General features: G+C 45.6%; 1 protein-coding gene across 12 annotated transcripts; it reads right to left on the reverse strand.

Moving 5' to 3' along the window:
- Nucleotides 1-4370: 4370 nt before the first annotated feature.
- Nucleotides 4371-27552, reverse strand: GARIN2 (golgi associated RAB2 interactor family member 2). Of its 12 annotated transcripts, none has more exons than XM_025179907.2 (8): nt 27437-27552; nt 25350-25404; nt 24873-25027; nt 22959-23161; nt 21857-22127; nt 16729-16997; nt 8986-9032; nt 4371-4579 (listed from the first exon to the last, which is right to left on the reverse strand). In XM_025179907.2, exons 3-8 carry the CDS (start codon nt 24954-24956, stop codon nt 4533-4535), a joined length of 921 nt encoding a protein of 306 aa, XP_025035692.1. In that variant the 5' UTR covers nt 24957-25027; nt 25350-25404; nt 27437-27552; the 3' UTR covers nt 4371-4532. The 12 variants fall into 12 exon arrangements, with proteins under 12 accessions (XP_025035692.1, XP_025035689.1, XP_025035694.1 ...); XM_025179904.2 differs by having other exon boundaries at nt 25328-25404; XM_025179909.2 differs by lacking the exon at nt 27437-27552 and adding an exon at nt 26030-26163.

Raw genomic sequence — 27552 nt, forward strand, 5'->3', positions numbered from 1 at the left:
AGAGTACAGAACAGGGAATCATCAAGTAATCCCTCTCCTGTCACCCTTTCCCAGCCTCTGACAGAGGCTAGGGACAACATTCCTACCCCTCCTGGCTAATAGCCATTGATGGACTTAACCCTCATGAATTTATCTAGTACTTTTTTGAACCCTGTTAAAGTCTTGGTCTTCACAACCTCCTGTGGCTAGGAGTTCCACGGGCCAACCGTGCACTTCATGAAGAAAAACTTCCTTTTGTTTGTTTTAAATGTGCTACCTATTAATTTCATTTGGTGACCCCTAGTTCTTTACCTATGGGAACATGAGAGGGACTGCAGCCATGCATATTGGGACACTGCTTGCTCTTTTTCACCCTCCCCATCAGGGAGCAAGAGGAAAGTATATAGCTTGTGTGAATTACTTCTCTGTTCCCTGCTCTCACCAGCTAGGCGTGACAGGAATGCACACAAGTTGTGTACTTTCCTCTCACTCCCCAGTAGTCAGGGGAAAGGGAAATTGAGCAAACAGCATCCCAGTAAGTGTGGCTCCAGTTCACCCTACCCTCCCAAAATAGTGCACTTGCCGGAGACAGTGGGTGATAGGACCCCAAGAGGGATAGCGGGGCTGGCAGGACCCAGAACTGGTAGAACTAGTGGTGGGTTGACAATAAGGCTGGCCCTTGGGTGCAGGGAAGCCAGATGGAAAACCTGAGGACACTGCAGCATGCCTCACACACCTATTTCCTATTTTGTATGTGTGTGAAAATATGCAGAAAGATACAGACAAGAACAGAGAAAGTGGCAGAGACAAAAACCAAAGAAGTCTAGGAGTAGTAAAGGAACACATTATTGACTGCACTGGAGACAATTTCTTGTTTCAGAAGGTTGAGAAAGCTCCCGGAGGAAGCTGTTCTAAATTTGATTTTAACAAATGGAGGAACTGGTTGAAAATTTGAAAGTGGAAGGCAGCTTGGATGAAAGTAATCATGAAGTCATAGAGTTCATGATTCTAAGAAATGGTAGAAGGGAGAACAGCAAAATAAAGACAATGGATTTCAGGTGGGGATGTAATAGTATAGTCAATTAACTGATGAACTGATAAGCAAAAGCTTATAGGTTAATGTTATAAACTACACGCATTTCCCTCCCTCCCCTCCTCTCCCTGCCAGTAAATTTTTTAGTGGGCTGGCCAACAGCTTGGCTCAGTCCTGGCTTGTGACATGTCCAAGACCTATCCTTGCTGCAGCTCTGCATTTAAAGTGTTTTAGGAGCTGGGTAGGGACCTATCCCCATTTCAGCTCTGCTCTTCAAGAGTATTAAGAGCCAGTCAGGTGGGCAGGCAACCCAGCTCAGTTCTGGCTTGTGCCGGGTCTGGGAACTCAGACTTCCCCTAGACAGAGACTGCTGCCACCCCGCGCTGCTGCCTCTTTCTCAGACGCAGTAGCACAGTGTGACAGGCAGCTGGTTTGCAAGGGGAGCTGGTTTTTAAACTGGCTCCCCTCGCGGACCAGCTGCCACCTAGCACCCCACACTGCTCGTCTGATACAGTGGCTGCTGGCCCCGCCCCTAGGGACTATAGACTAGTCGACTAACCGATAAAATTTCATCAGGTTACTCGACTATTCAGTTAACTGATATTTAACATCCCTAGGACAAATGCAAAGTACTCCACTTAGGAAAGAGTATTTGGGAAGCGACTGTCTAGGAAGGAGTACTGCAGAAAGAGATCTAGGGGTCATAATGGACCACAAGCTAAATATAAGTCAGCAACGTGACACTTGCAAAAAAAAGCAAACATGATTCAGGGATACATTAACAGGAGTGTTATTAGCAAGACATGAGAAGTCATTCTTCCACTCTAGTCTGCACTTATTAGGCCTCAGTTTTAGTATTGTGTCCAGTTCTGGGTACCAAATTTCAAGAAAGATGTGGAAAAATTGGAGAACGTCTAGAGAAGAGCAACAAAAATGATTAAAGGTCTAGAGAACATGACCTATGAGAGAAGACTGAAAGAATTGGGCTTGTTTAGTTTAGAAAAGAGAAGACCGAGCGGGGACATGATATCAGTTTTCAAGTATCTAAAAGGATGTTACAAGAAGGAGGGAGAAAAATTGTTCTCCTTGACCTCCGATGACAGGACAAGAAGCAGTGGGCTTAAACTGCAGTAAGGGAGTGGTTAAACACTGGAATAAATTGCATAGGAAGGTTGTGGAATCTCCATTGCTGGAGGTATTTAGGAGCAGATAGGATAGACATCTATGAGGAATGATTTAGATCAGGGGTCAGCAACCCACGACACATGTGCCATAAACAGCATTCAAGCTGATTTTCAGTGGCACGCACAGTGGGAGCTCAGCCCCTCCCCTTCTCCCCTGTGCTGCTGCTGGAGCCCTTTCTCCTCCCTGGCAGTAGGTTAGGATGCGGTAGGAGGAGGCAGCACTGGGGCTGAGGCTCCAGGGCCCACCCGAGACTGCATGGCTGTGTTAGTGGTGTCTCTGGCTTCTGGGGCACCTCTGGTCGCCTGGGACCACGTGGCTGCAGCAATTCCTGCAAGGGGTTGCAAAGCCAGGTAAGCATCCCTTCTCATGCCCAGACCTCCACACCTCAATCCCCCTCTTTCTCTCTCCTCCCCCTGCCAAGACCCCACATCCCCAGCTTGCTCTGACACCCTCCCTTGTTCCTGCATCCTCCCTTGCTCCTGCTCCCTCCACCTGGACAGATACCCTACGGCCAGCCTGCATTTGCAGCCTACCTCCCACCCAGAACTTGCAACCTATCCCCCTCCTGTACCCCAACTCCCTCTCAGATCCTGCATCCCTTCCCTATTCCACTCAGTGGTAGTCCTATCTTGCACACTGAACCTCTAGTTTTTGTCCCTACTCCAGAGCCTAAAGGGATCCATAAAATCCAGTAACTCCAGAATCCCAAAAAAGTAAATCTGGCCTATGGGAAACCCTCAACCTTAGTCCTCCCTGTCCCTTTCCCTTACCCTGTGAGGCTGGAGTGTCAAAGGAGTGAGGCATCTCAGTTAGGGGCCACATCAGTGAGGTATGGGGGTTTTTGGAGGAGTTTTTTTGCTTCTCACTTGTGTGGTCCCCAGTTGATTTTTCTGTGGGTCTGTGGCCCCCGACCCAAAAAAGGTTGCCCGCCTCTGCCATAAATAAAATGTTGAAATTTTTTGTGTTGGACATAAATTAGTATTTTACCTTATTTAAAATGAAGTTTGATAAACTAACATGAAAAAGTTAAAACACTTTGTCTGATAAATAATTTAAATTAAACTGTTCTCTCTAGCTGCAGCTGGTTCAGAAAATATGGCCACTGTACCCAGCCTGACCCTTCCTCCTTCTCTCCCTGGCACGCAGATCCGTAAATAGAAGTGAATATGTTAAATCTTGCCTCACCACTTTTGAAAGGTTGACGACCTCTGATTTAGATGATGCTTGGTCCTGCCGTGAAGACCTGGACTTGAAGACCTCTCTCAGTCCCTTCAGGCATGTCTACACAGCAGGGCTAAAGAAAAAATAAGCTATGCAACTTGAGTTACGTCAGTTGTGTAGCTTAAGTTGAAATAGCTTATTTTGGCTTTTGGCACTGTCTGCACAGCAGGAAGTCTGAGGAAGAGCACTCTTCCTCCAACTTTCCTTACTCCTCATAAAATGAGGGTTACAGGAGTCGGAATAAGAAGTCCTCCAGCTTGACATTATGACTACATAACTGCTTGTAATATAGACACGGACTATGTTATTTCAGAATAATGTCAGTTATTCTGAAATAACAGTGCTATGTAGACATACCCTTCAGGTTTTAGTATTCTATGAATCTATAACCCTGAAAAACCTAGAGAGCGCATTTTGGGCCTGTTGACTAAAGAGGCTTAGGGTGTAATCCAAGAAACATCTGCTTTATTCTTTGTTCTTTATTTCTTCTGTGTTCAGAGACACAGGACTTTGTACATTCTTTGTAAATAAATTAAACTGCATCAAATAAAATATTAAACTCCATCTACTTTCAACTGAAAACTTGACTTAGATACTCATGTCAAAGGGGCACCTGAATATAAAACAGATGAGTTCTGCCTGGACTTGCATGATATATTCTGTAGCACAGCAGGCACATCCTGTGCAATAGGAAAGCAGTGCTTCTGGTGATTAAAGCACTATTCTATATTCTGCCATCATTTGTCACACTACAATGCTCCTAAAGCTGCTCTAACAAGAAGCACATTTAATCACATAAAACTGTGACTTATATTTTGACATAAGTATTTAAAATTAAAATGGCCATTTCTCTGAAAAATGTCTCATTTGTCTTACTGGGAATTTAGAGCCTGTTGTCAGGAACCAAAACTAATATCTCTTTAGGATTAGAAAAATAAAGAGATGGTCTAAGTATTTTAGCAATGTTTAATTTCATAATATTAAAAAGTAGGAGATAGTTCTGATGTTTCTAGGGTAATTTTTTCTTCTACGGCTTCTCCAATTGTATCTTATCTTCAGACTGCCTTGTTTTGGGTTCTGTAATTCTTTCTTGTTGATAAGGCCTTTTGAAATACTACTTGCAACAGATTACTCCAGATTTACTACCATGCTTTAGATTTCCTACAAAGAAACAGGATGAGCATGAGGAAAATAAAGCCCAGGAAAGCAGGGAATTGAGAGAGAGAGAGAGAGAACACATATAAAGACATATACACACAATTCCTGGCAATGACTATTTTCTGTACCACCTCTTAGGAGGTCACAGCACCAATATTACCAGAATCACTACTTTTGTATTTCATAGCAGGGTGTTCCTAAAACTATTTCCCCCTCACTTGCTCCCACAAGGCGCTTCTCAGCTATTAACCTCACACCAGAATTAATTGAGGCTCTCTCTCTGTGGAACAGCTGAGAGATGTAATGTGCATACCTGGCACCAGTTGACACCCCCTGCAGGCTTGCCCAATATTAGGGTGCTGTCACATTTTTTAGCTGTTAAGCAGTGTTTGAAGGTCATTTCTGTTCCTGCTAAAAGCTGACCAGTAGATTGAGAGATGAGCACCATAGCTGGCCCAGGATGAGGGGACATTTCCTCAGCCTGGGAGTGGCCTTGGGCAGGAGAAATGTAGGAATCATAGAACAAAAGAAATGAAGAGGAGCAGGGAAGGTAAGAAGAAGGGAAAATGGAAGAGGGATTAACATAGAAAAATGTTTGGAGGATAGAACATGGAGGGGGATTGAAGAGAAGGGAAGAGAAAGAATATTAAAGGATAAATATTTATAGAGGGAAAGCAGGGAAGGAAATATTAATTAGAGGGAAAGCTAAAAAACTGTATATTACTGAGGAAGAGAGGTAATTAGACACAGGAGGAAAAATGATGGTGTAAAAGAAGAGAAGGGAAAGAACCAAGGAAGATAAAGTCAATCATTCTTTATTGTTTATTAAAAGTTTATGCAAAAAACATTCCCACAATCTATCTCTATGTATCTGTATCTATATTGCTGTATAAATTATTAGTATTATATATCACGAAAAGGAGACATGACTGTTGAGGAAAATCTGATTGTGAAGAGGCAAGTGAACCTGTGGGCCCTATGTCTTACTATATGTTTTAAAAATGTGTGTCTGAGAGTCCATTTGTTCAAGAATTCCTCCTAAACAATAAGAGCTAGGACCATCAAATATGATATGCCACTTCCTTTTGTCATTACTTAAAGCAAAGTGAGATTTAGTGTGCCAGGACAATGGGATGTGCCTCAATCCGATTGTTTTCCATACATGCAAAGGGAAGAGTCTGATAGCAGGGACAGTTATGCTCCACAATGACCACGGGGGGACAGCAAGCATGGGAGATAGTTATACTGCAGAGTGACTACAGATGGACGGCTGCACCAGTAAGAGAATGGCCATCTGGGGCTAGGACTCTGCATGTGGCAGGCTATCAGCCTGGGTAAGTGACCTCCCTCTAATCCAAAGATACAGGCCGAACCCCTTCCCCATGCCTTTGACCCCACCGCTGGACCCAGAGGGCCGAGAGACCCCTACTGCCCAGTGGCCTTGCCGCCTAGCAGCTCTCTTGGGGAGCAGCCACTGGCTAGGGTCTGGCAGCCCAGCCTCTGCCGTTGCATCCCCCATACCCCGCAGGAGAAGCTGCCTGCAGGGCAGCGCAGCCCTGGACAAACCAGGAAGCAGCCACTGGCCAGGGCCAGGCAGTGTAGCTCCCAGCACCATGCTCCCCCCCGCAGAGGAGTTGCTGGCAGAGCAGTATATCCTAGGGATTTTAGCATGTAATTGAGTAGTCGTGTGACTACATAAAATTTTAGTGATTACAGAGCAAAACGGCTTCCCACACAGACTGGCTCCCACCTGTCATCTCACATTGCTGCCTATTAATACAGAGGCAGCAATGCAGGCTGAAAGGAGCTCCTGACCATGGCAGGGTCTGAGCTCCAAGGTGGGTCCTCTGTAGGAGGCAACGGGGGGGGGGGGGGGGAGGGGGGGAGGGGGCAGCAGTGGGCAGGCAAATCTGTGGAGCCAGAACATGTGGAAAGCCATCTTAAAAGCCACATATCAACTCCCTCACCCTCCATGATGCTGCCTCTCTATCCAAATCTGATCATAGAATCATAGAACTGGAAGAGACCTCAGAAGGTCATCAAGTCCAGCCCCCTGCTCTAGGCAGGACCAATTCCAACTAAATGATGCTGATGTGGTGCAGATCTGGTGCTGATACAGAGGTATCAGAGAGGGGGAAAGTGTGTAGTCGTCTACTCGTTGCCATCACTAGAATATCTCTAGCTCCCCCACTCCCTGGGATTGTGCTGCCAGCAGGGCAGTGCGGCCCAGGCTGGCCTTGGGGCTTCCCTGAGCCCCCTAACAACTCTCCACCTCCTAGCCTGAGTCCCTCAACCTCTGCCCTGAGCCTCTACCTCCTACCCTGAGACCCCTATAGCTCCCACCCCCCTGCCCTAAGTTCTCCTGCTGATACACATGTGCCCATACTCCTTGCCTCAAATTGGCTTGAATGGCTATTGGGTGAGAAGGGGAAAATAAAATCATAGATGAGACAATCACAAAGATTCATATAAATAATCATGGGCAGAGACATTCATCAAGACACCTAGCCAGCCAGGATAGACAGGAATTAGCTCACTAAATGGGCGACGGAAAGAGATGTGTGCAGGAAGACAATCTTTTGAGATTATTATAATTTTTTAAAAATTAATTGTGTATAATAAAACACAATAAGATTCTGAGAGCCAGAATCAAACAAAAAGCCAGATAGAAAGAGGTGGACATAAAACATGCAGAGGGATTTCCACTCATTCCAGCTTTTGTGGCTTGGCTGGAGGAAGTAGTTAATGAATGTGGATCACAGAAACTCATGTTCAAATCTTTGCTTTGCTAGGATGCAGGATTCTCACCCAGAAAATTCAGCCATGGGTAGAGGAATTCAATAATATAGCTCCCATTTGGCAGGCAAAGAGAGCACCACTTAGTCATTGAAAATATAGAGGAAAATATTAATGCAGGGAATCGTGCAGGAGTAAACACTATGGGCATGTCTACACTAGGTAATTATTTCAAAATAACTCCTGAAATAACTATTTCAAAGTAAGCTTATTCCCCATGGAAAGCAGGAGTTATTATTTCAAAATAACCTGATCCTTATGTCGAAATAACGGGCTTGGTAGTGTGGATGCTCTGCTTCTTATTTCGAAATACGTTATTTTGAAATAACTCCCTAGTATAGACCAGGGCTTAGAGACAGCTTATTCTTCAAGTGCCAGATTCTTCCAGATTGAGGCATTATTGGGAAGGGTGTAGAAGTTCAGGCTGTCAGCAAGTGACTAGACACCCAATTTCAATCTGCATGAGACACTTTATGCAGTGGTCTCCAGCCTTTTTAAGCATGAGATCACTTTTTGAATTTAAGTGCAATCCAGGATCTACCTCAAACCCAAAACACCCTCCTTTCCCCCCTTCTCCAAGGCCCCACCCCTGCTCACTCCATCCTCCTTTCCCCATCCTCACTCACTTTTATCAGGTCGGGGGAAGGACTTTGGAGTGCAGAAGGGGTTCAGAATGTGGGATCCAACTGGGCATTGCTTACCACAGGTGGCTTCTGGGTGGTGGTGCAGGAGGCTCAGGCAGGCTCCCCTACCCTGGCCCTGCACCATTTCTAAAAGCAGCCAGCAGACTCTCTCCATCCCTGCCCCCCTCTGCTCTGTGGAGATGGGGTACAGGACAGAGGGAGCTACACCCTGACATCAGCTCCCTCCTTCCTGTTCTTTCCATGCCCTGCACAGCAGGGCATGGAAGGGTGAGGGGTTGGGGGCAGCAGGCACCAGGGGAGTTCATGGAGCAAGGGGAGGAGACATGGCAGCAGAGGGAAAGGTAGAGGTTTATGAGATATTTATTAATAACTTGGGTGCCACAATGGCACATCCAAACAAGCCACATGAATTGGGTACTGGTGCACAACACAAAATTCATTCTGCTCATGGGAGGAAACTCTTAGAGGGAACACTCCCCCTCTTCCCCCCAGCCTCTCCACCCCCGCATTAATGTCACACACATTGGATTAATGCAATTGCAGGATAGATGCATGGAGGATGTTGGTGGGGGCCAAACTAATCCCTATTGGTAGGAGGATGGTGGGAAAAGTCCTTGGGTAGGGGGTCGCATAACACTTTACTTTTGATCATGTGCCCATCTTGCCCAGAGAGATTTACCTCCAGCAGCAAGGCTAATGGGGGCCAGGGGCATGGTTAACAGGTGTCAGGGGTATGGCTAATGGGTGGGGGGGGGGGTGTCAAAGTGCATTTAAAAAAATTCTTTGGGTGCACACCCAAATGAAATGTGCTGTGCATGCCTATGGCTATTGTGTAGAAATGCTAGCTGTAAGGACTCCCAGCTACTGTATTTTCAACCTCTCCTGTGCACAGTCATTGTGGGAAAAAGTGTAAGAACTCCGTTTGTGGGGATGGGGAGGGGAATAAATAGGAAAACATTTAATTCATACCTGAAGCCTGCAAATTGTTTTCTGTTTTGTTCTCTGCTATCGTATCCCTGAAAACAGAAAGTTTAGAACAAATGTTTCTGTTTTGTCACAAACACAAGAGAATTACATAATATGTTTTGTTATTTTAAACTCTTTCTGCTAGCAATTGAAACATGCTTTGGTAATAGTGCTGCCCTTGAAATGCAGCTATGAATATACAGGAAATTTAGATGCTGTGGACTGCACTTTACATAACATGCACCTAAACTACTTAATGCTGTTAATGTGCTGAAAAGCAACTACATAAAAATCTCCTCACTTGATACATAGGTTGAGGTTGTCAAAGTAATTTTCACCACTTTCAGGAGTGGCAAGAATCTACTTCTTTCCTATATCCCCCTGGATAAATATATATCTCAAAGTGGGGGTATGGAGGAAGTGGGGTTCCGACACCAGATCACAGAGCTGGCTAAGCACAGAGAGGAAGCAGGCTACACCTGTCTAGAATGGTGCATCTAGTCTAATAGGATTCCCTTATTTACTGGACAGGTACAATCTCTCTTAGTATTGACACCAAACTGCCTGCCCTCAACACAGGTTTGAGTCTTAAAACCACAATCTGGTCCATAGTACAGGCAGTCCCCAGGTTACGTACAAGATAGGGACTGTAGGTTTGTTCTTAAGTTGAATCTGTATGTAAGTCGGAACTGGCGTCCAGATTCAGCCGCTGCTGAAACTGACCGCCAGTTCTGACTTACATACAGATTCAACTTAAGAACTCCAAGTCAGCTGCTGCTGAAACTGATCAGCAGCTGATTCCAGGAAGCCCAGGGCAGAGCAACTGTGCCTCGGGCTTCCTGTAGTCAGCGCTGGTCAGTTTCAGCAACGGCTGACTTGGGGACATCTGGGGCAGAGCAGCTGGGGTGCTGCTGGGTTGCTCCAGTAGCACCGCTCCTCGGCGCTACTGGACCAACCCAGCAGCACCCCAGCTGCTCTGCCCCAGGAGTCCTGATTCAGCCGCTGCTGAAACTGACCAGCAGCGGCTGAATCAGGACGCCTGGGGCAGAGCAGCTGGGGTGCTGCCCGGTTGGTCCAGTAGTGCCCAGAGCGGCGCTGCGGGACCAACGGGCAGCGCCCCAGCTGCTCTGCCCCAGGGTCCACAACAAAAGCCTGGTCTGCTGGGGGGGGCACACTAGCTGCGCCCCCCCCCCAGCAGACCAGAGACACAGGGAGCAAAGCGGCAGCGGGGGGTGCCTCGCCTCTGAGGCTTTGCTCTGGCGCGGGACCGCTTTGCTCCCGGTGCCCCTGGTTTGCTGGAGATGGTCCCCAGCAGACCAGGGGCACCGGGAGCAGCTTTTCTCGCCCCGGAGGTCGAGGTGGCTGACCCCTGCCTGTGAGCTCCGGGGTGAGAAAGCCCCGTTCGTATGTGCGGAACCGACATTAGTCGGATCCGCGTAAGTCGGGGACTACCTGTATCTGCTCCCTGGGTAACTGACTCAGATGTGCTAAAAAAACCTTTTAAAAATAACAAATTTAATTTCATTTACAAGTTTGATACTTGCAACAGAGGTCTAAACAAAGACCTTGCGTGGATGGCCTGCTACATTCCACATCCTAAAGACATAAACAACCAAGCACCTGGTACTTAAGAGCACTTCATTTAGCAAGGACACAATAACTGACAATCCTCCCCGCCCCCCTTTTCCCCTTCTTTTTCCTTCTCACACTCCCCATCTCCTTTCTTTCTCTATTTCTTTGGAACCTGAACTCCTTAACTCCATTTATCTGAAGAAGTGGTTGTGCCCACAAAAGCTCATTATACCATCTACAAATTTTACTATGTCTCTTAAGTGCTGCAAGACTGTTCCTTATTTATTAATTTATTTTCAGTTACAAACTAACACGGTTACCTCTCTGAATTAGATGTGCTAGTTTTATTGACAAAAACAAGTTTTTACCTCTGTTAGCCGTACAGAATTAGCTATAGTAGCGTAAATGGGATTCTCTTGTGTATAATACATTTATAGAATATACATTTAGAAAACATCGGGTAGGTCATCCACTTCATCTTTATTTTTTCCCCAGTCTTGTTTTAAAACTCCTAATTAATGAGGCACATGCAACTCTCTTCAGGAGTCTGTTTCAGAACTTAACAGATCTCATTGAATATCTTACAGATCTTAAATATTCCCTTTATTAATTTCATCCCATTACTCATTTTTCTGTATACCATGCTAATAATTATTCTTCGTTCTTGGGATTAAGGCCTGGTTTTATAGTTAGATCCCTACAAAATTCACAGTCCATTTTGTTCAAGTTCACTTTCACAGGATTTTTAAAATAATGTCATTTCAACTATTTAAATGTGAAATTTCATGGTGTTGCAATTGAAATTGCATGACTCAAAAAGGAGTTAAGAGTGTGTGTGCACACAAGGTTATTATGGGGGTGGAGACTGGTTCTGCTCCTCCTTGTGATGGTGCTGCCCTCAGAGTTTGGTAGCTACCAGCCAGAGTGGCAGCTATCGGCCAGGATTCCAGCTCTGAAGCACCACCACCACCAGCATAGAATTAAGGATGGCATTGTAGGATATTGCCACACTTGCTTCTGAGCTGCTGCCTGTAGAACTTGGGCCCTCAGTCAGCAGCCACCACCCTCGAGTCACCCAGTTTTGAAGGCAGCAGCACAGAAGTTAGGGTGGCATAGTATAGTATTACCACCCTTACTTACGTACTGCTACTGGTGGGGGGCTTCTTTCAGAGCTGATTTCAGAGAGGTCACCATGTTAGTCTGTTTCAGCAAGAACAAGGAGTCCGGAGGCACCTTAAAGACTAACACAGTTGTTAGTCTTTAATGTGCCACCAGATTCCTTGTTCTTGCAGAACTGGGCACCTGGCCAACAGTTGCCACTCTCTGCAATGCTCCCTCTGATCTTTTCCACTCATTAGTGGATTTTTTCCCTTCGTATGTGGAATACATTTGTACGTGCATCAAGGTATTGTGTAAATGTGCATTAAAAAAACCCAACTGTGGGTGCTCTGCTAATCAGCTGGGTGGCATTTGAATCTTTCCTGAGCAGTCACACAAGTACTCAGCTTACAAAGAACACTGCTCCCCAGCAACCCAGCACTAGAGGCAGCTCAGAAGTATAGGGGGCAATACCACAATTCCAACTTTGTAACCTCCCTGCAACTGCCTTTTGGCCAAAACTCCCAATTTGAGAAAGACTAGTTTCCTCCATGAAATCTATATGGTAAAAGGTAAAAATACACACACACACACACACACACACACACACACACACACACCCCCCCCGATGGCGGGAAACCAGATTTTTCTTGGCCATGAATTTGTTAGAATCCTATGTATGGTCTACACCTAAAACTTAGGTCAGCCTATCTATGTCACTAAGGATTGTGAAAAATACCATACTCCTGTGAGATGTAGTTAAGTCCTAAGCCCTTTTATGGACATTGCTAGGTAAAGGGAAGAATTCTTCATCCAACCTAGCTACTGCCTCTTGAGGGAGTGGATTTACTATAGCAATAGAAAACTCCTTTCCATCACTGTAGGAAGTGTCTAATTAAGCATTACAATAAGAACATAAGAATGGCCGTACTGGGTCAGACCAAAGCTCCATCTAGCCCAGTAGCCTGTCTGCTGACAGTGGCCAGCACCAGGTGCCTTAGAGAGGGTGGACCGAAGACAGTGATCAAGCGATTTGTCTCCTGCCATCCCTCTCCAGCCTTTGACAAACAGTGAACAAAATGCACTACAGTGAACAAAATGTCTTGTAGGCCACACACAGAATCCCAATGGGCTGCAAGTTGCCCACTGTTGAGATAGAGTGATCATAGGCATGCACAGCACATTTCATTAGGGTGTGCACCTGAAGAATTTTTTTAAAATTTACTTTGACCCACATTAGCCATGTCCCTGACCCCTGTTAACCATGCCGCTGAACCCCATTGGCCACACCCCGACTCCCATTGGCCACACCTCTAGAGGTAACACTCTTGGGGCAAGATGGACACATGACCAGAAGTAAAAGGTGTCATGTGACCCCCTTCTAAGGACTTTTCCCACTATCCTCCTACCAATAGGAATTAGTTTGGCCCCCACCAAACCCCCCTTATGCAACTATCCTGCAGTTGCATTAACTCAATGTGTGTGACATTAACTCAGGGGCAGAGAGGCTGGGGGAAGTGTTCCCTCTAAGAGTTTCCTCTCATGAGCAGAATGAATTTTGTGTTGTGCACCAGTACTGAGTTCATATGGCTTGTTTGGATGTGCCACTGTTATTAATAAATATCTTATAAACTGCTACCTTTTCCTTCTGCTGCCAAATCTCTCCTTGCTCCATCAGCTCCCCTAGTGCCTGCTGCCCTCCAACCCCTCACCCTCCTCTGCTCTCCTGACTCCTGCCCTCCTCACTGTCCTCAGCCTTCCTGAGACCTGCCCCCCTCCACCATTCCTTCTCTCCCCCCTTTGCCCACTCCTCCAGTAGCCCCACTCTGATCAAGTGAGCTACCCCTCCTCATCCCTTCGTCTAACACCTCCCTCTACACACCTGCCCTGCCTCTCTCCTCTGGTGCTGGTCCCTCCCCTGCAGGCGTCTGCCCTTCTGCTTCACCCCCAGAATCCTCTGGCACCTGCAACTTCCCTTAGCCCTTCACCCTCCTGGTGCTCCCCCTTCCCTCACTGCCCCTGCCCCCTTTGCCCTTTTTTCCCTGATGCCCATCCCCTTCCCCCGTTCCCCTCATGCCCCTGTGCCCTCACGTCTTGATCCATCCCTGCCTTCTTCATGCCCACCCCTTCTTTCAAGCCTTCTCCCAGCACCTCCCCCCCCAATGCCCTTCCCCTCTCCTCTCCCAGCATCACCCTGTCCCCCCTCCCACTGACACCTTCCCACCTGCCCTTTTCCTCATTGTCTCCACTGGCCCTCTGGCATTTGTCTCTCCTCCACCCTGTTCCTTGGTGCTTTCCCTTTTCTTCTCCTGACCTGCCCCCCTCCTCTCAGCACAGGCCTCTTCCTCTCCCACCCCTGTCTATTTTCCTTCTCTCCTTTTCCCTTTCCCTTAACTTAGGCTAAGCCAGCTTCTTCCTTCCAGTTTGCGGGCTGGAGTCAGAGCCAGCCCAAGCTACAGGCCGGCCGGGCCTAGCCTGGGATGCCTCACTTTATGGGGCACCACGCGGTGCTGCCGGGCCGGGCAGGGCCAAGGACGAGGCCCCGGGTGCAGAAGGGGCTCTGCACGGTGCTGCTGGGATGGGCGGGGCCGGGGCCGCAGCCCCAGGGGCAGAAAGGGCGCTGCGTGTTGCTGCTGGGCTGGGGACGGGGCCGAGGCTGAGGACGGGGCCAGGGCTGGGCTTGGGGCTGTGGCCCCAGGGGCAGAAGGGGCACGTGCGGTGCTGCCAGGCCAGGGCCGAGGCTGGGGCTGGAACCCCAGCCCCAGGCTCAGAAGGGGCATCATGCGGTGCTGCTGGGATGGGAGGGGCTGGGGCTCCGGGTGCAGAAGAGGCGCCACGTGGTGCTGCCGGGCCAGGCAAGGGCACCCCCAGCCACAGAAAGGGCGCTATGCAGTGCTGCCTGGCTGGGTGGGCCTCGGGGCAAAAAAATGGCTCGGGCTGGAGTCTTTGGTCTGGCCCCAGCTGCTTCCGCCGCACGCGCATGCGCGCTCTCTGCCCCAAAGTGCCCCGTAGATGGCCATGGGGAAAGTGACAGGCTGTGGTATCCCGTCTCAAATCCCTCTCCTCCTCCAGCAGCTGCTAGCCAGCTCGAGACATTAGGTTGTGCCTGGGCACTCTGACCCCAGGTGATGGGACCTTAATGTTCTGAAGATATGGTGTATGTTAATGACTTTACATGCGTAATTAGAAAAGGCTATATTCTCCACAAATAAGAGTCTGCTACAGCATTCAGATTGCCACTCTTCTTTAGGTAAATTGTATCTGTATTTGGATAATTTTACAGTTAATAGTAGGGAAAATTTTATGAAGCACAGATATGAAGTCAATGGGAGCTGGGTACATAATTTTTATTTGTGTTCCTTTGTAAACTGCTCCCAACACTTGTGACTGTCATATTTAGGTAAAGAGAAGGGTAAGCAGATTTCACACTTCTGGATGTAATGCCACTTGTGGGGTATAGGCTGAGAAATAGGTGCAGTATGAGTTCATGAGAGTTTGTCTTGCTCTGAGTCAATGGGCGCGTCTAGAGGCAGGAAACTAGTTAGACCAGCAGTGCAAGCCAGAGCAGAAGGAGCCAGGATACTGAACTCCATATGCAAGTATGTATTTCAGGGCACAAGCTACTAGACCAACCGGATCCCTAGTTTGATCTAATATGGCAAATACTATGGTCAAAAATGGGTTCATAAAGTTAATCACCTAAATCAAAGCGGCCTGATTTTCTGACATGTTGAGCATTTTCTGACATGTTGTAGCTCTTTCAGCAGCTCAGGTAAGCAGTGGGTTCTCAATAGCGCTGACAGTCAAGTCACTTTCATTTAGGTCCCAATTATGGATATAGGGATGGGATTTCCATTAGGGATGTCAACATGCAGTGGTGGGGGGCAGGGGGAACTGTTGCCCACGAGGAGCTGGCTTTAAGCAGGCTCCCCCTGAACACTGGAGCCACCTTGCCTCCCCTTCCCGTGCTGCTGCCTCTAATAGAGACACAGCAGTGCAGAGGTAAGGGGAGCAGGCTGGAGCAGATATGCATGGGGAGCAGCTTTCAAGCCAGCTCCCCGCATTTATCATCTCTGCGGACCTGTCTGTCTCCCCCTTGCTGCCTCTTACATAGGCAGTGGAGGGGGGAGTGGGGAGAGGACAGGCAGGAGCTGGTGCTGGGGAGAGCCAGCTTAAAAGCCTGTTCTCCCCAGCACCAGCTCCACAGTGCCACCTTTCCTTCCCCCCGCGCTACTGCCTCCATCAGAGCTTGGGGCCACTATGAGCAGAGGCTGCTTCTGCTCCACACCCTATGGAGCAGCCTCTGCCCACGAGGAGCTTGGACTGCCTATGGGCAGGGACTGCTGCCAACCCACACTGCTGCCTTGCCAGAGGTTGTTCATACTTTCTCCCTCTGTAGACAGCTCAGGTCTACACTGGGGGCACCATAATCAACAGTGTGAGCAATGCATTGTGGGATGGGTATGTATCCACAGGGAAGATGGAGCTGATCCCTGTGAATCTTGGGATTTCCTCCATGTTCTCCCTCAGCATTCTCTGATGCTGGGAGCAGCACCATGAGTAGCTCTGTGAACTCTCCCTGTTGAGGAATGTCAAAGCAGCACAGTGTCTGTTGCCTTCCCCCTGCAGCAGAAGTCTGCCATTGTGTTCCTAGTGCAGGGAAGAACAGGAGCATTCCAATTATTTGTTCTTTGTTTATTTCCCAAATGGAAGAGCTCATTTAGCTGTCAAATATTCCCAGAACTTTGAAAGAGGAGGGTTGCATATCTGCAGGGCAGCAGAGATCAAAACTCTGAGCACAGCTATAAGCAGTGTGGGATACTGTCTGAAGCCAGTTCTGTGGACAAAACTAACAGCAGAACCAACACTGGCTCTTAGTCGATAATAAAGGGAGGCGAAAAGAAGTCTTATACAGGGCTGGAAGATTTTTGTTGCCAAAACTGGGTGTTTTTCCTGGCCAAAGTTTCATTACAGTGTGAATGTTCTCACTGATTAGTAATCAAAAGGCAGTGTTTGATGACAAAACTTGGTAGTGTAGACAAAGCTCAACATAAATATATCCTTAACTACACATACCTGGATTTCTTCTTCTCCGTGCTCTTGCTTTTCTTTATTTCCTGGTGATTTTTTCTTTGTTTTTTCTCTGACTGCATGCTAGGATCTCTTTTGGTTTCTTTTATAGAGCTGCGTGTGGCAACTGCCAGCCCCCTCTTGCTGCTGCCACACTCTTCAATAGGACCCACTATGTCAGAGATGGTGACTCGCTTGGATACTTGCTTAGCAACTTCCTCCTCCCCTGATTCTGGGCTATCAGTAGAATTCTGAGTGTCTAGATGCATGTCTCTCTGTAGGGATTAAGGAGGATACCCAACAAATAAGACAGTAGGAATCGGTACAAAATAATTGCTCAGGATGGAGTTGATGAGCACCACTGGGGATGATTGCATGTTTTGTTCCTTCCCTCTGAGGCACCTGGCATTGGTCACTGTCGGCCGACAGGATACTTGGCTAGATGGGACCTTTGGTTTGATCCAGTATGGCTGGTCTGATGTCAGACTGACAGTTCTGAGAAATGGGACTATTTCTCATGGGACAGGTACAGCAGGAATCTTGGCAGTGCAAGATGCCCCACCCTGTCCCTTTGCCACTGACAAATGACCAATTCAGAAGGCCTGATTCAATACCCTACCACTTGGTAAGTCACACTCTGAAAAAGTTATTAAAATAGAAATAGATAAAGATACTTCGTGTTGACAATTGTTTAGCTTCACCTGGAAGCTTCCTTTTCTTTGACTTGCCAGGTCCTCTGAGTATTCCTCAGTGCATTTTTCTCTCACCTGGGTAATTACCACACACTGACTGCTCCAATGCCTCTTAAATGCAACCAACTGGTTCTATACTTTTGCACAAGGTTTTGCTGGATTGTTTCGCCAGAGCCTGGACTATGGGAATGTGATTTGTAGAAAGTACCAGTTGGTCAAACTCCCCTCTGTGGATTGTACTGGTGTGTATTAAATATTACTTAGTGCACAGTAATGTAGTCGTATTTGAAAGAGGAGTACATTAATGCACATTAGCAAATTCTTCATGATTGGTAGGGTTGTAAGCGACTAGTTGACTACCTGAGAAGCAAATCAGAGAGATGCAGCAAGGGTGGGGGTGGGGGAGCAGGAGCTGGTGCTGGAGGGAACCAGCTTTTAAGCAGCATCATCTCCACAGGGGGAAGGGGAGGCAGAGGGAAGCAGGGAAATGGCGTGAGTGGGGATTGAAACAGTCCTGCTTGTGCCGGTTCCGATTGCTGCTCCTTTCCCTTTGAAATGTACAAGAGCCACCTGTACATTTCAAAGGGAGAGGTGCAGCGGGATAGTGAACACCCCCCTTATCGACTAATTGAGTAGTCGATGGAAATTCCATTGACTACTGGATTAGCTGAGTAATCAAAATTTAACTTCCCTACTACACACCCCTATAGTGTAGACTGACTTTGGTATCATGAAGACAAGCCGGGAAATCCACAAAAGTCCAGGTCATAAATTTTATACCCCAGAAACCACTTCTGGGTATGAGTGAGGAGTTCTACTCCATGGGATCACAGAAGTCAGTGATGACCAAAAATAACCTTTGAGAACTGGTTAATGATCTAAACTGTAAGTTTTCTTTTTTCTTTCTTCATACTATCCATATCCTTACCCTGGGTTTTCCTCTGTTTTTGATCTGATGTGGGAGCAGAGACCCGTTTGTACTGTTTGATGGCTAAGATTTAAGGGGGCTGGTTGCTTCTCAAGATGATATAAAAATTACAACTGCAAACTATCCCGATGCAATGGCAGTATAGGAAGAATAGTAAGAGGCCAATATGGCTCCATCAGGAGCTCTTCAAAAAGGAATCCTACAAGAAGTAGGAATATGGACTAATTGCTAAGGAGTACAAAAGAATAGCATATGCATGTAGAGATAAAATTAGAAAGGGTAAGACACCGTGATAATGTATATACCCCACATAGGTCCTGAATGGGTTAATGTGGGCCTGAGACGCTGATTAGTTATCTAGCTGCACCCAGAGGGAGAGCCAGCTTAGTGGATAATGAAGCCCAGAAGGGCAGGAGCAGGGTAGTTATTATAAAGAGAGGAAATGTGTAGCAGAAGGGGGCTGACTGAAGAAGCTTTTATAAAAGAAGGGATTAAACCAGAACTAACCTTTTGGGCAAAGGTGAAAGGGAATCATGAAAATGGTAGTACATACCAGATGTATGGGGATTGCTGGGAATTTAGTAGAAGAGCTGAAATGAATTGTCACTGACTTCCTCATAATATCAGGGTGACAAATGGGCAAAGAAGATATGTAAAAAAGAGAAATTGAAAGAAATAATTTTTTTTAGACAAGGAAAATCGAATTATAGTTAAACAGTTACACTTCTAGGTGTGGATTTGGAATTGTATGGAAAAAAATGGAGGGAAAAAACACACATTGTGACCAATGACATTTCTGAACGAATGAATCTCTATATATTTTAGAGATTTGTATGTGTCTGTCTGAGACTGTCTGTTTTTCTGCGAGTCCTTTTGTTCAAGAACTCCTAAACGGTAAAAGCTAAGACCACAAATTTGGCATGCAGCTTCTTTTTGTCCTGACTTAAAGCAAAGTCAAGGTTTGGTTGTACCTGTAAAACAGGATGTGCCTGGAATTCGATGGCTTTCTATAACATGGAAATGGAGGGGACTGATTGGAGGGATGCTCTATTGCAGAGTGATAACTGGAGGCAGCAAGCATAGGGGACAGTTATACTGCAGAATGACTATAGGGGGGCAGCCACACAAGAAAGACAGTAGCCAGCTGTGGCCAGGGTTTGCCATCTTGCTAGACACTGGATCAGGTAAGTGGCACCCTTGCCCAGACCCCTCCCCCTAGTCCTTGGCCACAGTGGAGGCGGGGGGGAGGGGAGGGAGGAAGGAGCCCAGCCAGCCCTCCCTCCAGGAGCACTACTGAGACCAAGTAGCGTAGTCCTAGCCTTCCCCTTGAGGAGTCACAGCCCACCCCACTAGCATTGCTGGCCCATCCAGTGTGCCCGTCCCCCTGGCTGGCCTGTGCAACCCTCTTCTCCACCCCCCCCCCTCCAGAACAGGACTGGGGAGTATTCGCAGAGCCAGTCTATGTAGCTCCCTCCCCAAATCCTCCCTGGGTTGGTCCAGCCCCCAGAGAGAAATTAGCAGGCAGGATGCACAGCCGTCCTCCCTGGGCCAAGAGAGTATGCGTGGTGTGTGGCTGGCCCCAGGTTGACCTGGAAGAAACTGGCAGCCACCCCCTCTCCCGAACTTCCCTTCCTCCCAAACCTCAGTGTTAATTCCTGCATCCTCCTACAGATCCCCAGCCCTCTGCCCTAATCCCCTCCACAACCCCTGATTCCTGCACTCCCACATCCTGGCCTTCTGCCCTGAGCCCCCCCCCCCCCCCACATCATCAAGACCCTCTCCTGACTCCTGCTCAGGTAGAGTTGGAAGAGCTTTCTATGTTCCTAGGCTCAAAATTCATAAATTCTTAGGCTCAGAATTCAGAAATCTAAAAGGCTCTGATGTGATGGCTGAACTAACTGGGAAATGTTGGCACTAACCTGGATCAGAGATGTGTGACTAGCTGCAGCTGTAATTTTATCTGTTTCCTTATCAGGCATAATGACAATCAGAACAGGAACTTTGGAAAGTAGAAATTACATAATAAGTGAAATAATATTCCTATCTATGGAAATACACAAATAGGTATCTGTGTAACAGTAGAATGACTTAAAGTGCATATTGGAATATGTGGAAATGAGATGGCTGACAAAGCAGCAAAACATATGCTAAAAATGAGGAGGTGGATATTAAGATACCTGTAATCATATAAGAATTTAGAAGCATGATCATGAAGGAACCTGTAAAGGAAGGGCAAGAGCGGTGGCCTAAGAAAGCAAAAGTATCAAGAAGTACATTTTCATTGTTCTTCCCTGAATATTAATAAGTCAGTGGGGTACCCATTTCTACACAGGTGTCTGAGAAAACCCCAAGTCAAGGGCATCAGGCAAGCAAAGCCTTTAGCGAGGTTTTGGATGAAGAAGATGGTGCACAATCCTACTCATACATTGGTTTGTCTCATCATCTCCACTCATTCCTTACCCTAATCATTAATCTTTTTGCTTCAGATGCCTTTCCCCTCTGGTAGGCTGGAGTTCTATTCCTCTCCTTCAGGGTGTAGGGATAATTATTTTCCCTCTTCTATCTCTGCCCAGGAAGAAGAGGAGTGTCTAGGGTTCAAAATGGAAGAGGCTCAGGCTACCAGGCATGTAGCACTTAGCTCTGACCATGTGTGCAAGTGTCTCTCATCTTCTTTTGGCCAGACTGAAACAGGGGCTGGCCTGCGTGGGGCAAAAAAGAGACACGTGGAGTTGCCTATGCTGAAAGTCTCTGTGGCTTGCATGGAGCTTTGGGTAACAACTTTAAAAAGTGTGTTCAGAATCAGTAGCTATCCTGCTGGTCTTGTTGCTAAGTATGGACCCAGGGTAATGCTTCCACCTTTTTTGCTGATGAAAGCCTGGAGTATTAATATTTTGTTTTCAATTCCTCTAAAAGGAGCCTTACATCCCTCTCCACTCCTCCTTCCTCTCTTTCTCTCAGTTGGAGCAAATAGATACCTATGAAGTATGGTGGAGAGTTAGAAAGGTCAACCAAGAGCTAGAACATCCACCTCCCTCCCTACAGGCCAAATGTCTGATGCACTTCACCCATCAGCCTCCATAGGTCCTGAAGAACTCAGCTATGTCATATATCTTCTTCTCTGCTCTTTGCCCCCACATCAGAGGGGAAATTCAAAAGGGAAGTGCCACTTAAGGCCATAGCAACCCATTCCCCAAAATATCAGGAAAATGAAATCCAGGACAGTGGTGTCAGGTATCCCTCTAATTGACATCCAGATAACCAAGCAGGGCTCCACTAGAGGTTGCCATATGGCTGCCACCACCTTCTGATTCTATAGGGAACTTCTGACATGCCAATTATTTTTATATCAACTCCTTGTAAACAGAATTGTAACTACTTTGAATTCTTGTCTGTTGCACAAGCTCTGACTTATGCAATAATTAGCGATGTTGGGACAAGCATTTTAATTTTTTTTGATTGTTCAGTTTGCAGAATTTGCTAACGCAAATGTTCCCAACAACTGCCAGACACTCACGTTGTCTGATTGGTTCCTCATGACTTGCGTTCCCTCAGCTTTCTTCCCATTAAAATTTTCATACACTATATTGACTTGAGTATTGTTGTAGCGGTCTTGGGGAAGTTTCAAGAGAGAGATGAGCCTCAACCATTGACGGAAGAGGAGATGTTGCTCATCTGGTGGTCCACAGAGCTCCAGGTAGAAGGAGCGGCCACTTGCCAGCTTCAGCTTGAGGCGACGCTTCTCAGCATTGTGAACGGAGATCTCCACGAACTTCAAGGGGAAGAACCTACAAGAAAACTCATATGAGAGACCAGCTAGAGTCTCTGCTTACAGAAAGCACTATATCCATTGCATGTTTCAGGAAATGGGCTGCAGGAGGAGTAAGTCTGAAGGCAAGTGCATGCAGACTCTTCTCAGAGAAGACATTGTGTCTGTCATCTCTGGGGCCACATCCCAACTGCAGGGGAGAAGTCTGTTGGAAAAATAATAGAGAGTATACCCGGAGACTTTATTTTCAGATGCTACTATGCCCTTTGTGTAAGAGATGCTCTGCAATAGCTCACAGCACCCGTAACATTCAAGTCTCCTCACAGTCTCTTCTGGTTTTAACTAACCCAAACTATTTTGTGTCATCTGCAAATTTTGCCACTTTATTGTTCACTTTCTTTTACAGATAATTAATACATATATTAAACAACACTAGTATGTAAACCATCCCAATGTTAGCCTTTAGTCATGTTGAAAATTGGCTAATTTATTCCAGCTTTTGAAGTCCAAAAATATTAGATCAGCCACTTTTTATTTATCCACTAGTTTGCTAACATTCTGAAAGAATTTGAACTGGTTAGAGAAGCATGATTTTTGTTTACGAATGTGTTCAGTCATTTTATTTTTCATTATTGTTTCAGTCAGTTTTCCTAATATTAAAGTTACATTATCCCTTAATTAAACTCATAGTACCTTTAGTTAATGTTTCATCCAAAGAACAACATTACTAAATGGACACTAGTGAGGATACACCTGGTTACAAGGTTACCTTTGTCCAAGATATCACCAAGCCTCACAAAAAACGTTTATGGAAAGCATGCTCTGTGAACTGACCTTCACCCTAACTTACCTACTGAGTTCCAGCTGCTCCATGGTTGGCGGCTGCTTTGAGACCTTCCAGGGCTTTGATGTTACTTCCTGGGGAGATTTAGTCACTGTGTGTGCTAGCAGCATCACATTGGGCAGTGACAGGCTAGGACTGGATGCACAGATGCCTACAGTCACACAGTTGGGACGGTTATGAACGTAAATTGGTTCACCTCTCCTGTTAACCTGCATACCAAAACAAAGTAATTGCAGTATATCATGGAGCCATCACTATAATAATACACTACACAGATATTGTCGTATCACTTGCCTGGGACTTTCATAACTCAGGTGGTAAGAAAATACAGGAACATAAAAGAATGAGAGGGGAATGTGTATGAAGAATGGGAGGAAAAGGAAGTGAGTCAGAATGAAGTGGGGTTGGAAAGCTGGAATAATCAGCTAGCTGGAGATTTATCCAGGTATTTAATTTTTATGTTGTGGCCATAATTGTGGTATTGGAATGCCTTGGGTAGCACAGAATCAATTCTGCATTACCACTTCTCATGGGCACTTGTGGAGGGGGCATGGCAAGAGAGTTGCAATGTTTTGGTGATCCATTACCATCAATAATATTGTTTATTATTTATTGATTTGTATTACTGTTGCATCTAAGTGCTCCAGTCATGCACCAAGACTTCAGTATTCTAGATGTTGTACAAACTTACCAAAAAGGCAGTCCCTGCCCCCAAAAAATTAACAATCTAAGTATAAAGACAAGAGACAAAAAATAGAGAGACAGGCCAACAGGGTAGCGAAAGGAATATATTACACAATTGGCTAGCATGATAGGCAATGGTTTCAGCATCCCAACAGCCTGACGGTTGTCAAGTATTTTGTAGGCATTACAGCAAAGGAGAGTTTTAAGGAGAGTTTGGATGAAAAATGATTAGGTAGCTTTCTTGATGTTTATGGGGAGCATCTCGAAAGATGAGTGGGCAGTGTAAGATAAAAAAACTAAGATATTAGTTTGACAAGAGGGTGATAGAGGCTGACATAATCAGCTGATTGGGGGCAGAAGTCAACATCTCGATAGCAAATAAGCCATGCTAGAAAGATTGTGAAGACAAGCATCTTATTTTCAACATGGGAAAGGGAAAGAAGTGGAGAGATGCAAAGAGATTGGTGACTTGGTTATAAAGATGGGTTAGGAAAATGGTCTTTGCAACAGCATTCTGAATGAATGTGAGCAGAGCAAGATTCCTTTGTTGAGGCCAAAGAAATGGTTGTTGTAGTTACTAAGATGTGAGATAATGAGTGCCTGGATAGAAGTTTTAGCAGTATCTAAAAAGCCTATATCTTAGGGGTCTTATGGAGAAAGAATTGGCAAGATTTAGACAGCTTCGAAGTTTGAACCTAGAGAAAGGGGGCAGAGTCAAAGATGGCTCTCAGACTCTGGATCTGAGTCATAGGTAGGATGATGATGTAGGCCATAGCAATTGGAAGAGGATCATCTGATGGTTAGATAGTTATGAGAAGCTATCAAACACGCAAGCCAAGATTTGCTAGAATGTCCATTTGGGGGCTGTTGCAATTGGGTGCAACCTTAAGACTGCTCTAAATTGCACAAGGAGTGAACCAACTCACAGCTATTCCCAGAATAAGGATGTGGAAGAGAGAAAAAGGCACACAAATTCACTTTTGCTTTCCTCCGCCAGATGAGCTGCATGCAGTCCTACCAGAGGCTGGGTATCTGGCCCATTATATGTGATGGGAGAATAGGATAGGTGTGTATGAGAAGGGGAATATAAACGTGTTGAAGTACGGCAGAGAATGAGAATTATGGAAATGAACAAAGAAGTGGACAGCAATTATACTAGGGGATAAAAGTGGAAATTCTCTATTCAGGGAATGTCAAATCATCAGTGCCAAACAATTTCATTTAAACGCTGTTTACCTGGACAAAGTTGCTCTCAAATATGGGAGCGGATGTGAAGGGGGCATATTCTCCTTTGCCAAGAACTCTCTGAAGATCTCCCATAATGGAGATCTGGTTTCTGGAGGCTGCACACGCAGTGAAGCTCCTAAAAGAGAAGTAGCTTCTAATATTGCCTACACACAAAACAGAAAAAAATTAGTAAGTCAAGAGGGCAGAACAATACAGATAATCAACTGATGGGGAAATAACTGAAGATAGAAAAGCCTGTATTTGTTTCATGTCCTATTATAGACTGCATCAGGTTATGCAAGAGCAAAACCCCACACAAATGTGCACATGAACTTCCAAAGGCACTCCAGGGATTTGGCAATGGAGAAGGGATTCTCGGGGAGCTAATCAGACTTATGGAACTAGGGCATATAGGTGAGAAAAAATGAACTATTTTTACAAAGTATCATCTTGCCAAAACACACCTGTTTCTCTTACATGACCTACTTTATTGGCTTCTTGCTTTTTTCCTCTTCATCATCAAGTCTCCCATAGCATAGTTCTACAAATAAATATAGATAGTTTATATATGAAATTTGCACAAATACAGGTGAAACCAATCAGATTACATTCACTATGCTATATTTTAGATTGTCTTCTTGCTGATAATTAAGTGAAGAATTTTAATCTAATGGTAGGATTGATCAAAATACTGTTTACCATTGTTAGGGTAATGAAAATAGCAACAACTATTTACCCTTTCATGAGAGCATACCAATGTATCTTGCAAATAATGGGTGAGTTAGAGCCTTGAGTCTGTGCTCAGCACAAGTCAAGAGGAAAAGGGGCAAAATGACTTGCACTATCTTAATATCCCCTGTTCATGTGCCTCCCAGATGCTGGGTTGGTCTAGTACTACTCTACATTAAGTGAGTTGTATAAAACTCATAAGGGCTATTCCAGGCTTGTAGCGAATTTAACTTCATAACCCCCGAAACTCAGGTCCTTGCACAAAAGTAAAATGACTTTTCTAAGGTTACGTAATAAGTCAGTGGCAAGGCAATGAAGAGAATCAAGATGTCCCAATCCTCCTTTTTTAACTACTGTGTACTCTCCCTAAGTGGACTCCTAGGAATTCTTGCCCTGTTTTACTGAAATAGGCCCATTTCTTATATAGAGGAATCTACCAAAGAAAGAACAAGACACAAATGCTCTAGCTTGTTCTGAAGAGCTCTCTCAAAGTCTCCTATACTAGGAACCCATGACTAGGAAGTTCAAGTAGATTTTTCAATAGAAAGTATCCCCTCTTAAATTTCCTTTAACAATGATGATATGTCAGTGCCTACAGGTGAGGCAGCAAATCATGTCACAATAGGAAGGCAGAGTTGGGCTAGGGAAGCTTAGTCCATTGCTGCTGGCATCATAATCCACTGTATGGCCTGTGTGCACAGAGGACACTTAGACCAATTACATTGCTTGACTAAATCAGGGCAGAGTGTGAGTGATATGAATTCACTCAGTCCAGAATTTGCCTAGCACAGTACATTACAGATTTCTCTATATTAGGGATTTTTGTAGAAGCATTAGTTCCCCAAGTGCAAACACAGTATTGGTGAGCTGCCCCAATGTAAAATGGGGCTTGCACTGCTGAAACTGAGGTAAATCACAGAGGGCATGTCTACAATAATAACTCCCAAAATAACTATTTTGAAATAAGCTTATTCCCAGTACATTTGTACTAGCAGTACATTTTCTCAGCAACACAGGCTGCTGTAAGCACATCAGATGTGTCTTTCACTTTCTACTCTGTCTCCCTATAAAATATGAGTCAATCAAACTTGGCCAGTGAAGTGCACATTCCAAAAAGGCCATTATAGAGAACACTCTGTTAACTCCCCCATTCTCTTGTGTGACCTCAGGTGCCACCCCATACACACAGACAGTCTGAGAAGTAGGTCAATCAACACCTTAAGTTCTAGCATTAACTAACAGCTAGCCATTGGAGATTCAAAAGCCCTGGTACCATGTGCACCAAAAAGATGAACTCTGTAACAAACAAACTGCTGAATTCTACACCAGCTTCAATTCACTCTACTATAATGGAATTTCACTGTGCAAATCCACTTAGAATCCAGCAATTTTTTACCTACTACATGGTTATTAAATGCTATATTTCCAGGGGGCTCCAACAAACCTTTGCCATGAAACTGCCTGAGCCAAGAGCTCATCCACATATACAGGACATGCAGAAAAAGATAAACCTGAACATTTTCTTCCAGGTTTTTAGGTGTGTGCATTTTGCTGAGACTACCTCCCCCCTTACTGGGCTTGCTGGCAATTCAGAATAATGCAACAGCAGCTCATATCAGTAGGCTGACAGCACCAATGGTCAATCCAAATGACTAATCTTGCAATAAAAAATCAGTATGAAGAGAAAAAAACTGACACCAAAGTAGCATAGCTGTAAAGAGGGCCTTTCTGCATAGGGCAGGATAGATCCTCAGCTGATGAAAATCAGTGTTGTTCCAAAATTTGGCCTAATATATTGAGAAGTCTCCCAATAGTAGAGGTCTTGCCAAGTTTTGATAGTGTACCTTGATTTCAATCTCCACTTCAGCAAATGGTATTCCTGTGTTTCTTCAGGGTGGTTATAGTTTGGGTCAGAGGTAAGCAGCTGCCACTATGGCGAAGATTTCAATTACTATCCAGC

Source organism: Pelodiscus sinensis, chromosome 5 (genome assembly GCF_052426305.1).
Source record: "Pelodiscus sinensis isolate ZL-2025 chromosome 5, ASM5242630v1, whole genome shotgun sequence".
NCBI classification, from domain to species: domain Eukaryota; kingdom Metazoa; phylum Chordata; order Testudines; family Trionychidae; genus Pelodiscus; species Pelodiscus sinensis.

Coding starts and splice junctions, on each gene's coding strand:
- GARIN2 (XM_025179907.2), bottom strand. CDS start 24,956: ATGGGAGATCTTCAGAGAGTTCTTGGCAAAGGAGAATATGCCCCCTTC. Junction 23,162..24,872: donor TTGAGAGCAACTTTGTCCAG/GTAAACAGCGTT, acceptor TTTGGTATGCAG/GTTAACAGGAGAGGTGAACC. Junction 16,998..21,856: donor TGAGGAACCAATCAGACAAC/GTGAGTGTCTGG, acceptor TAATCCCTACAG/AGAGACATGCATCTAGACAC.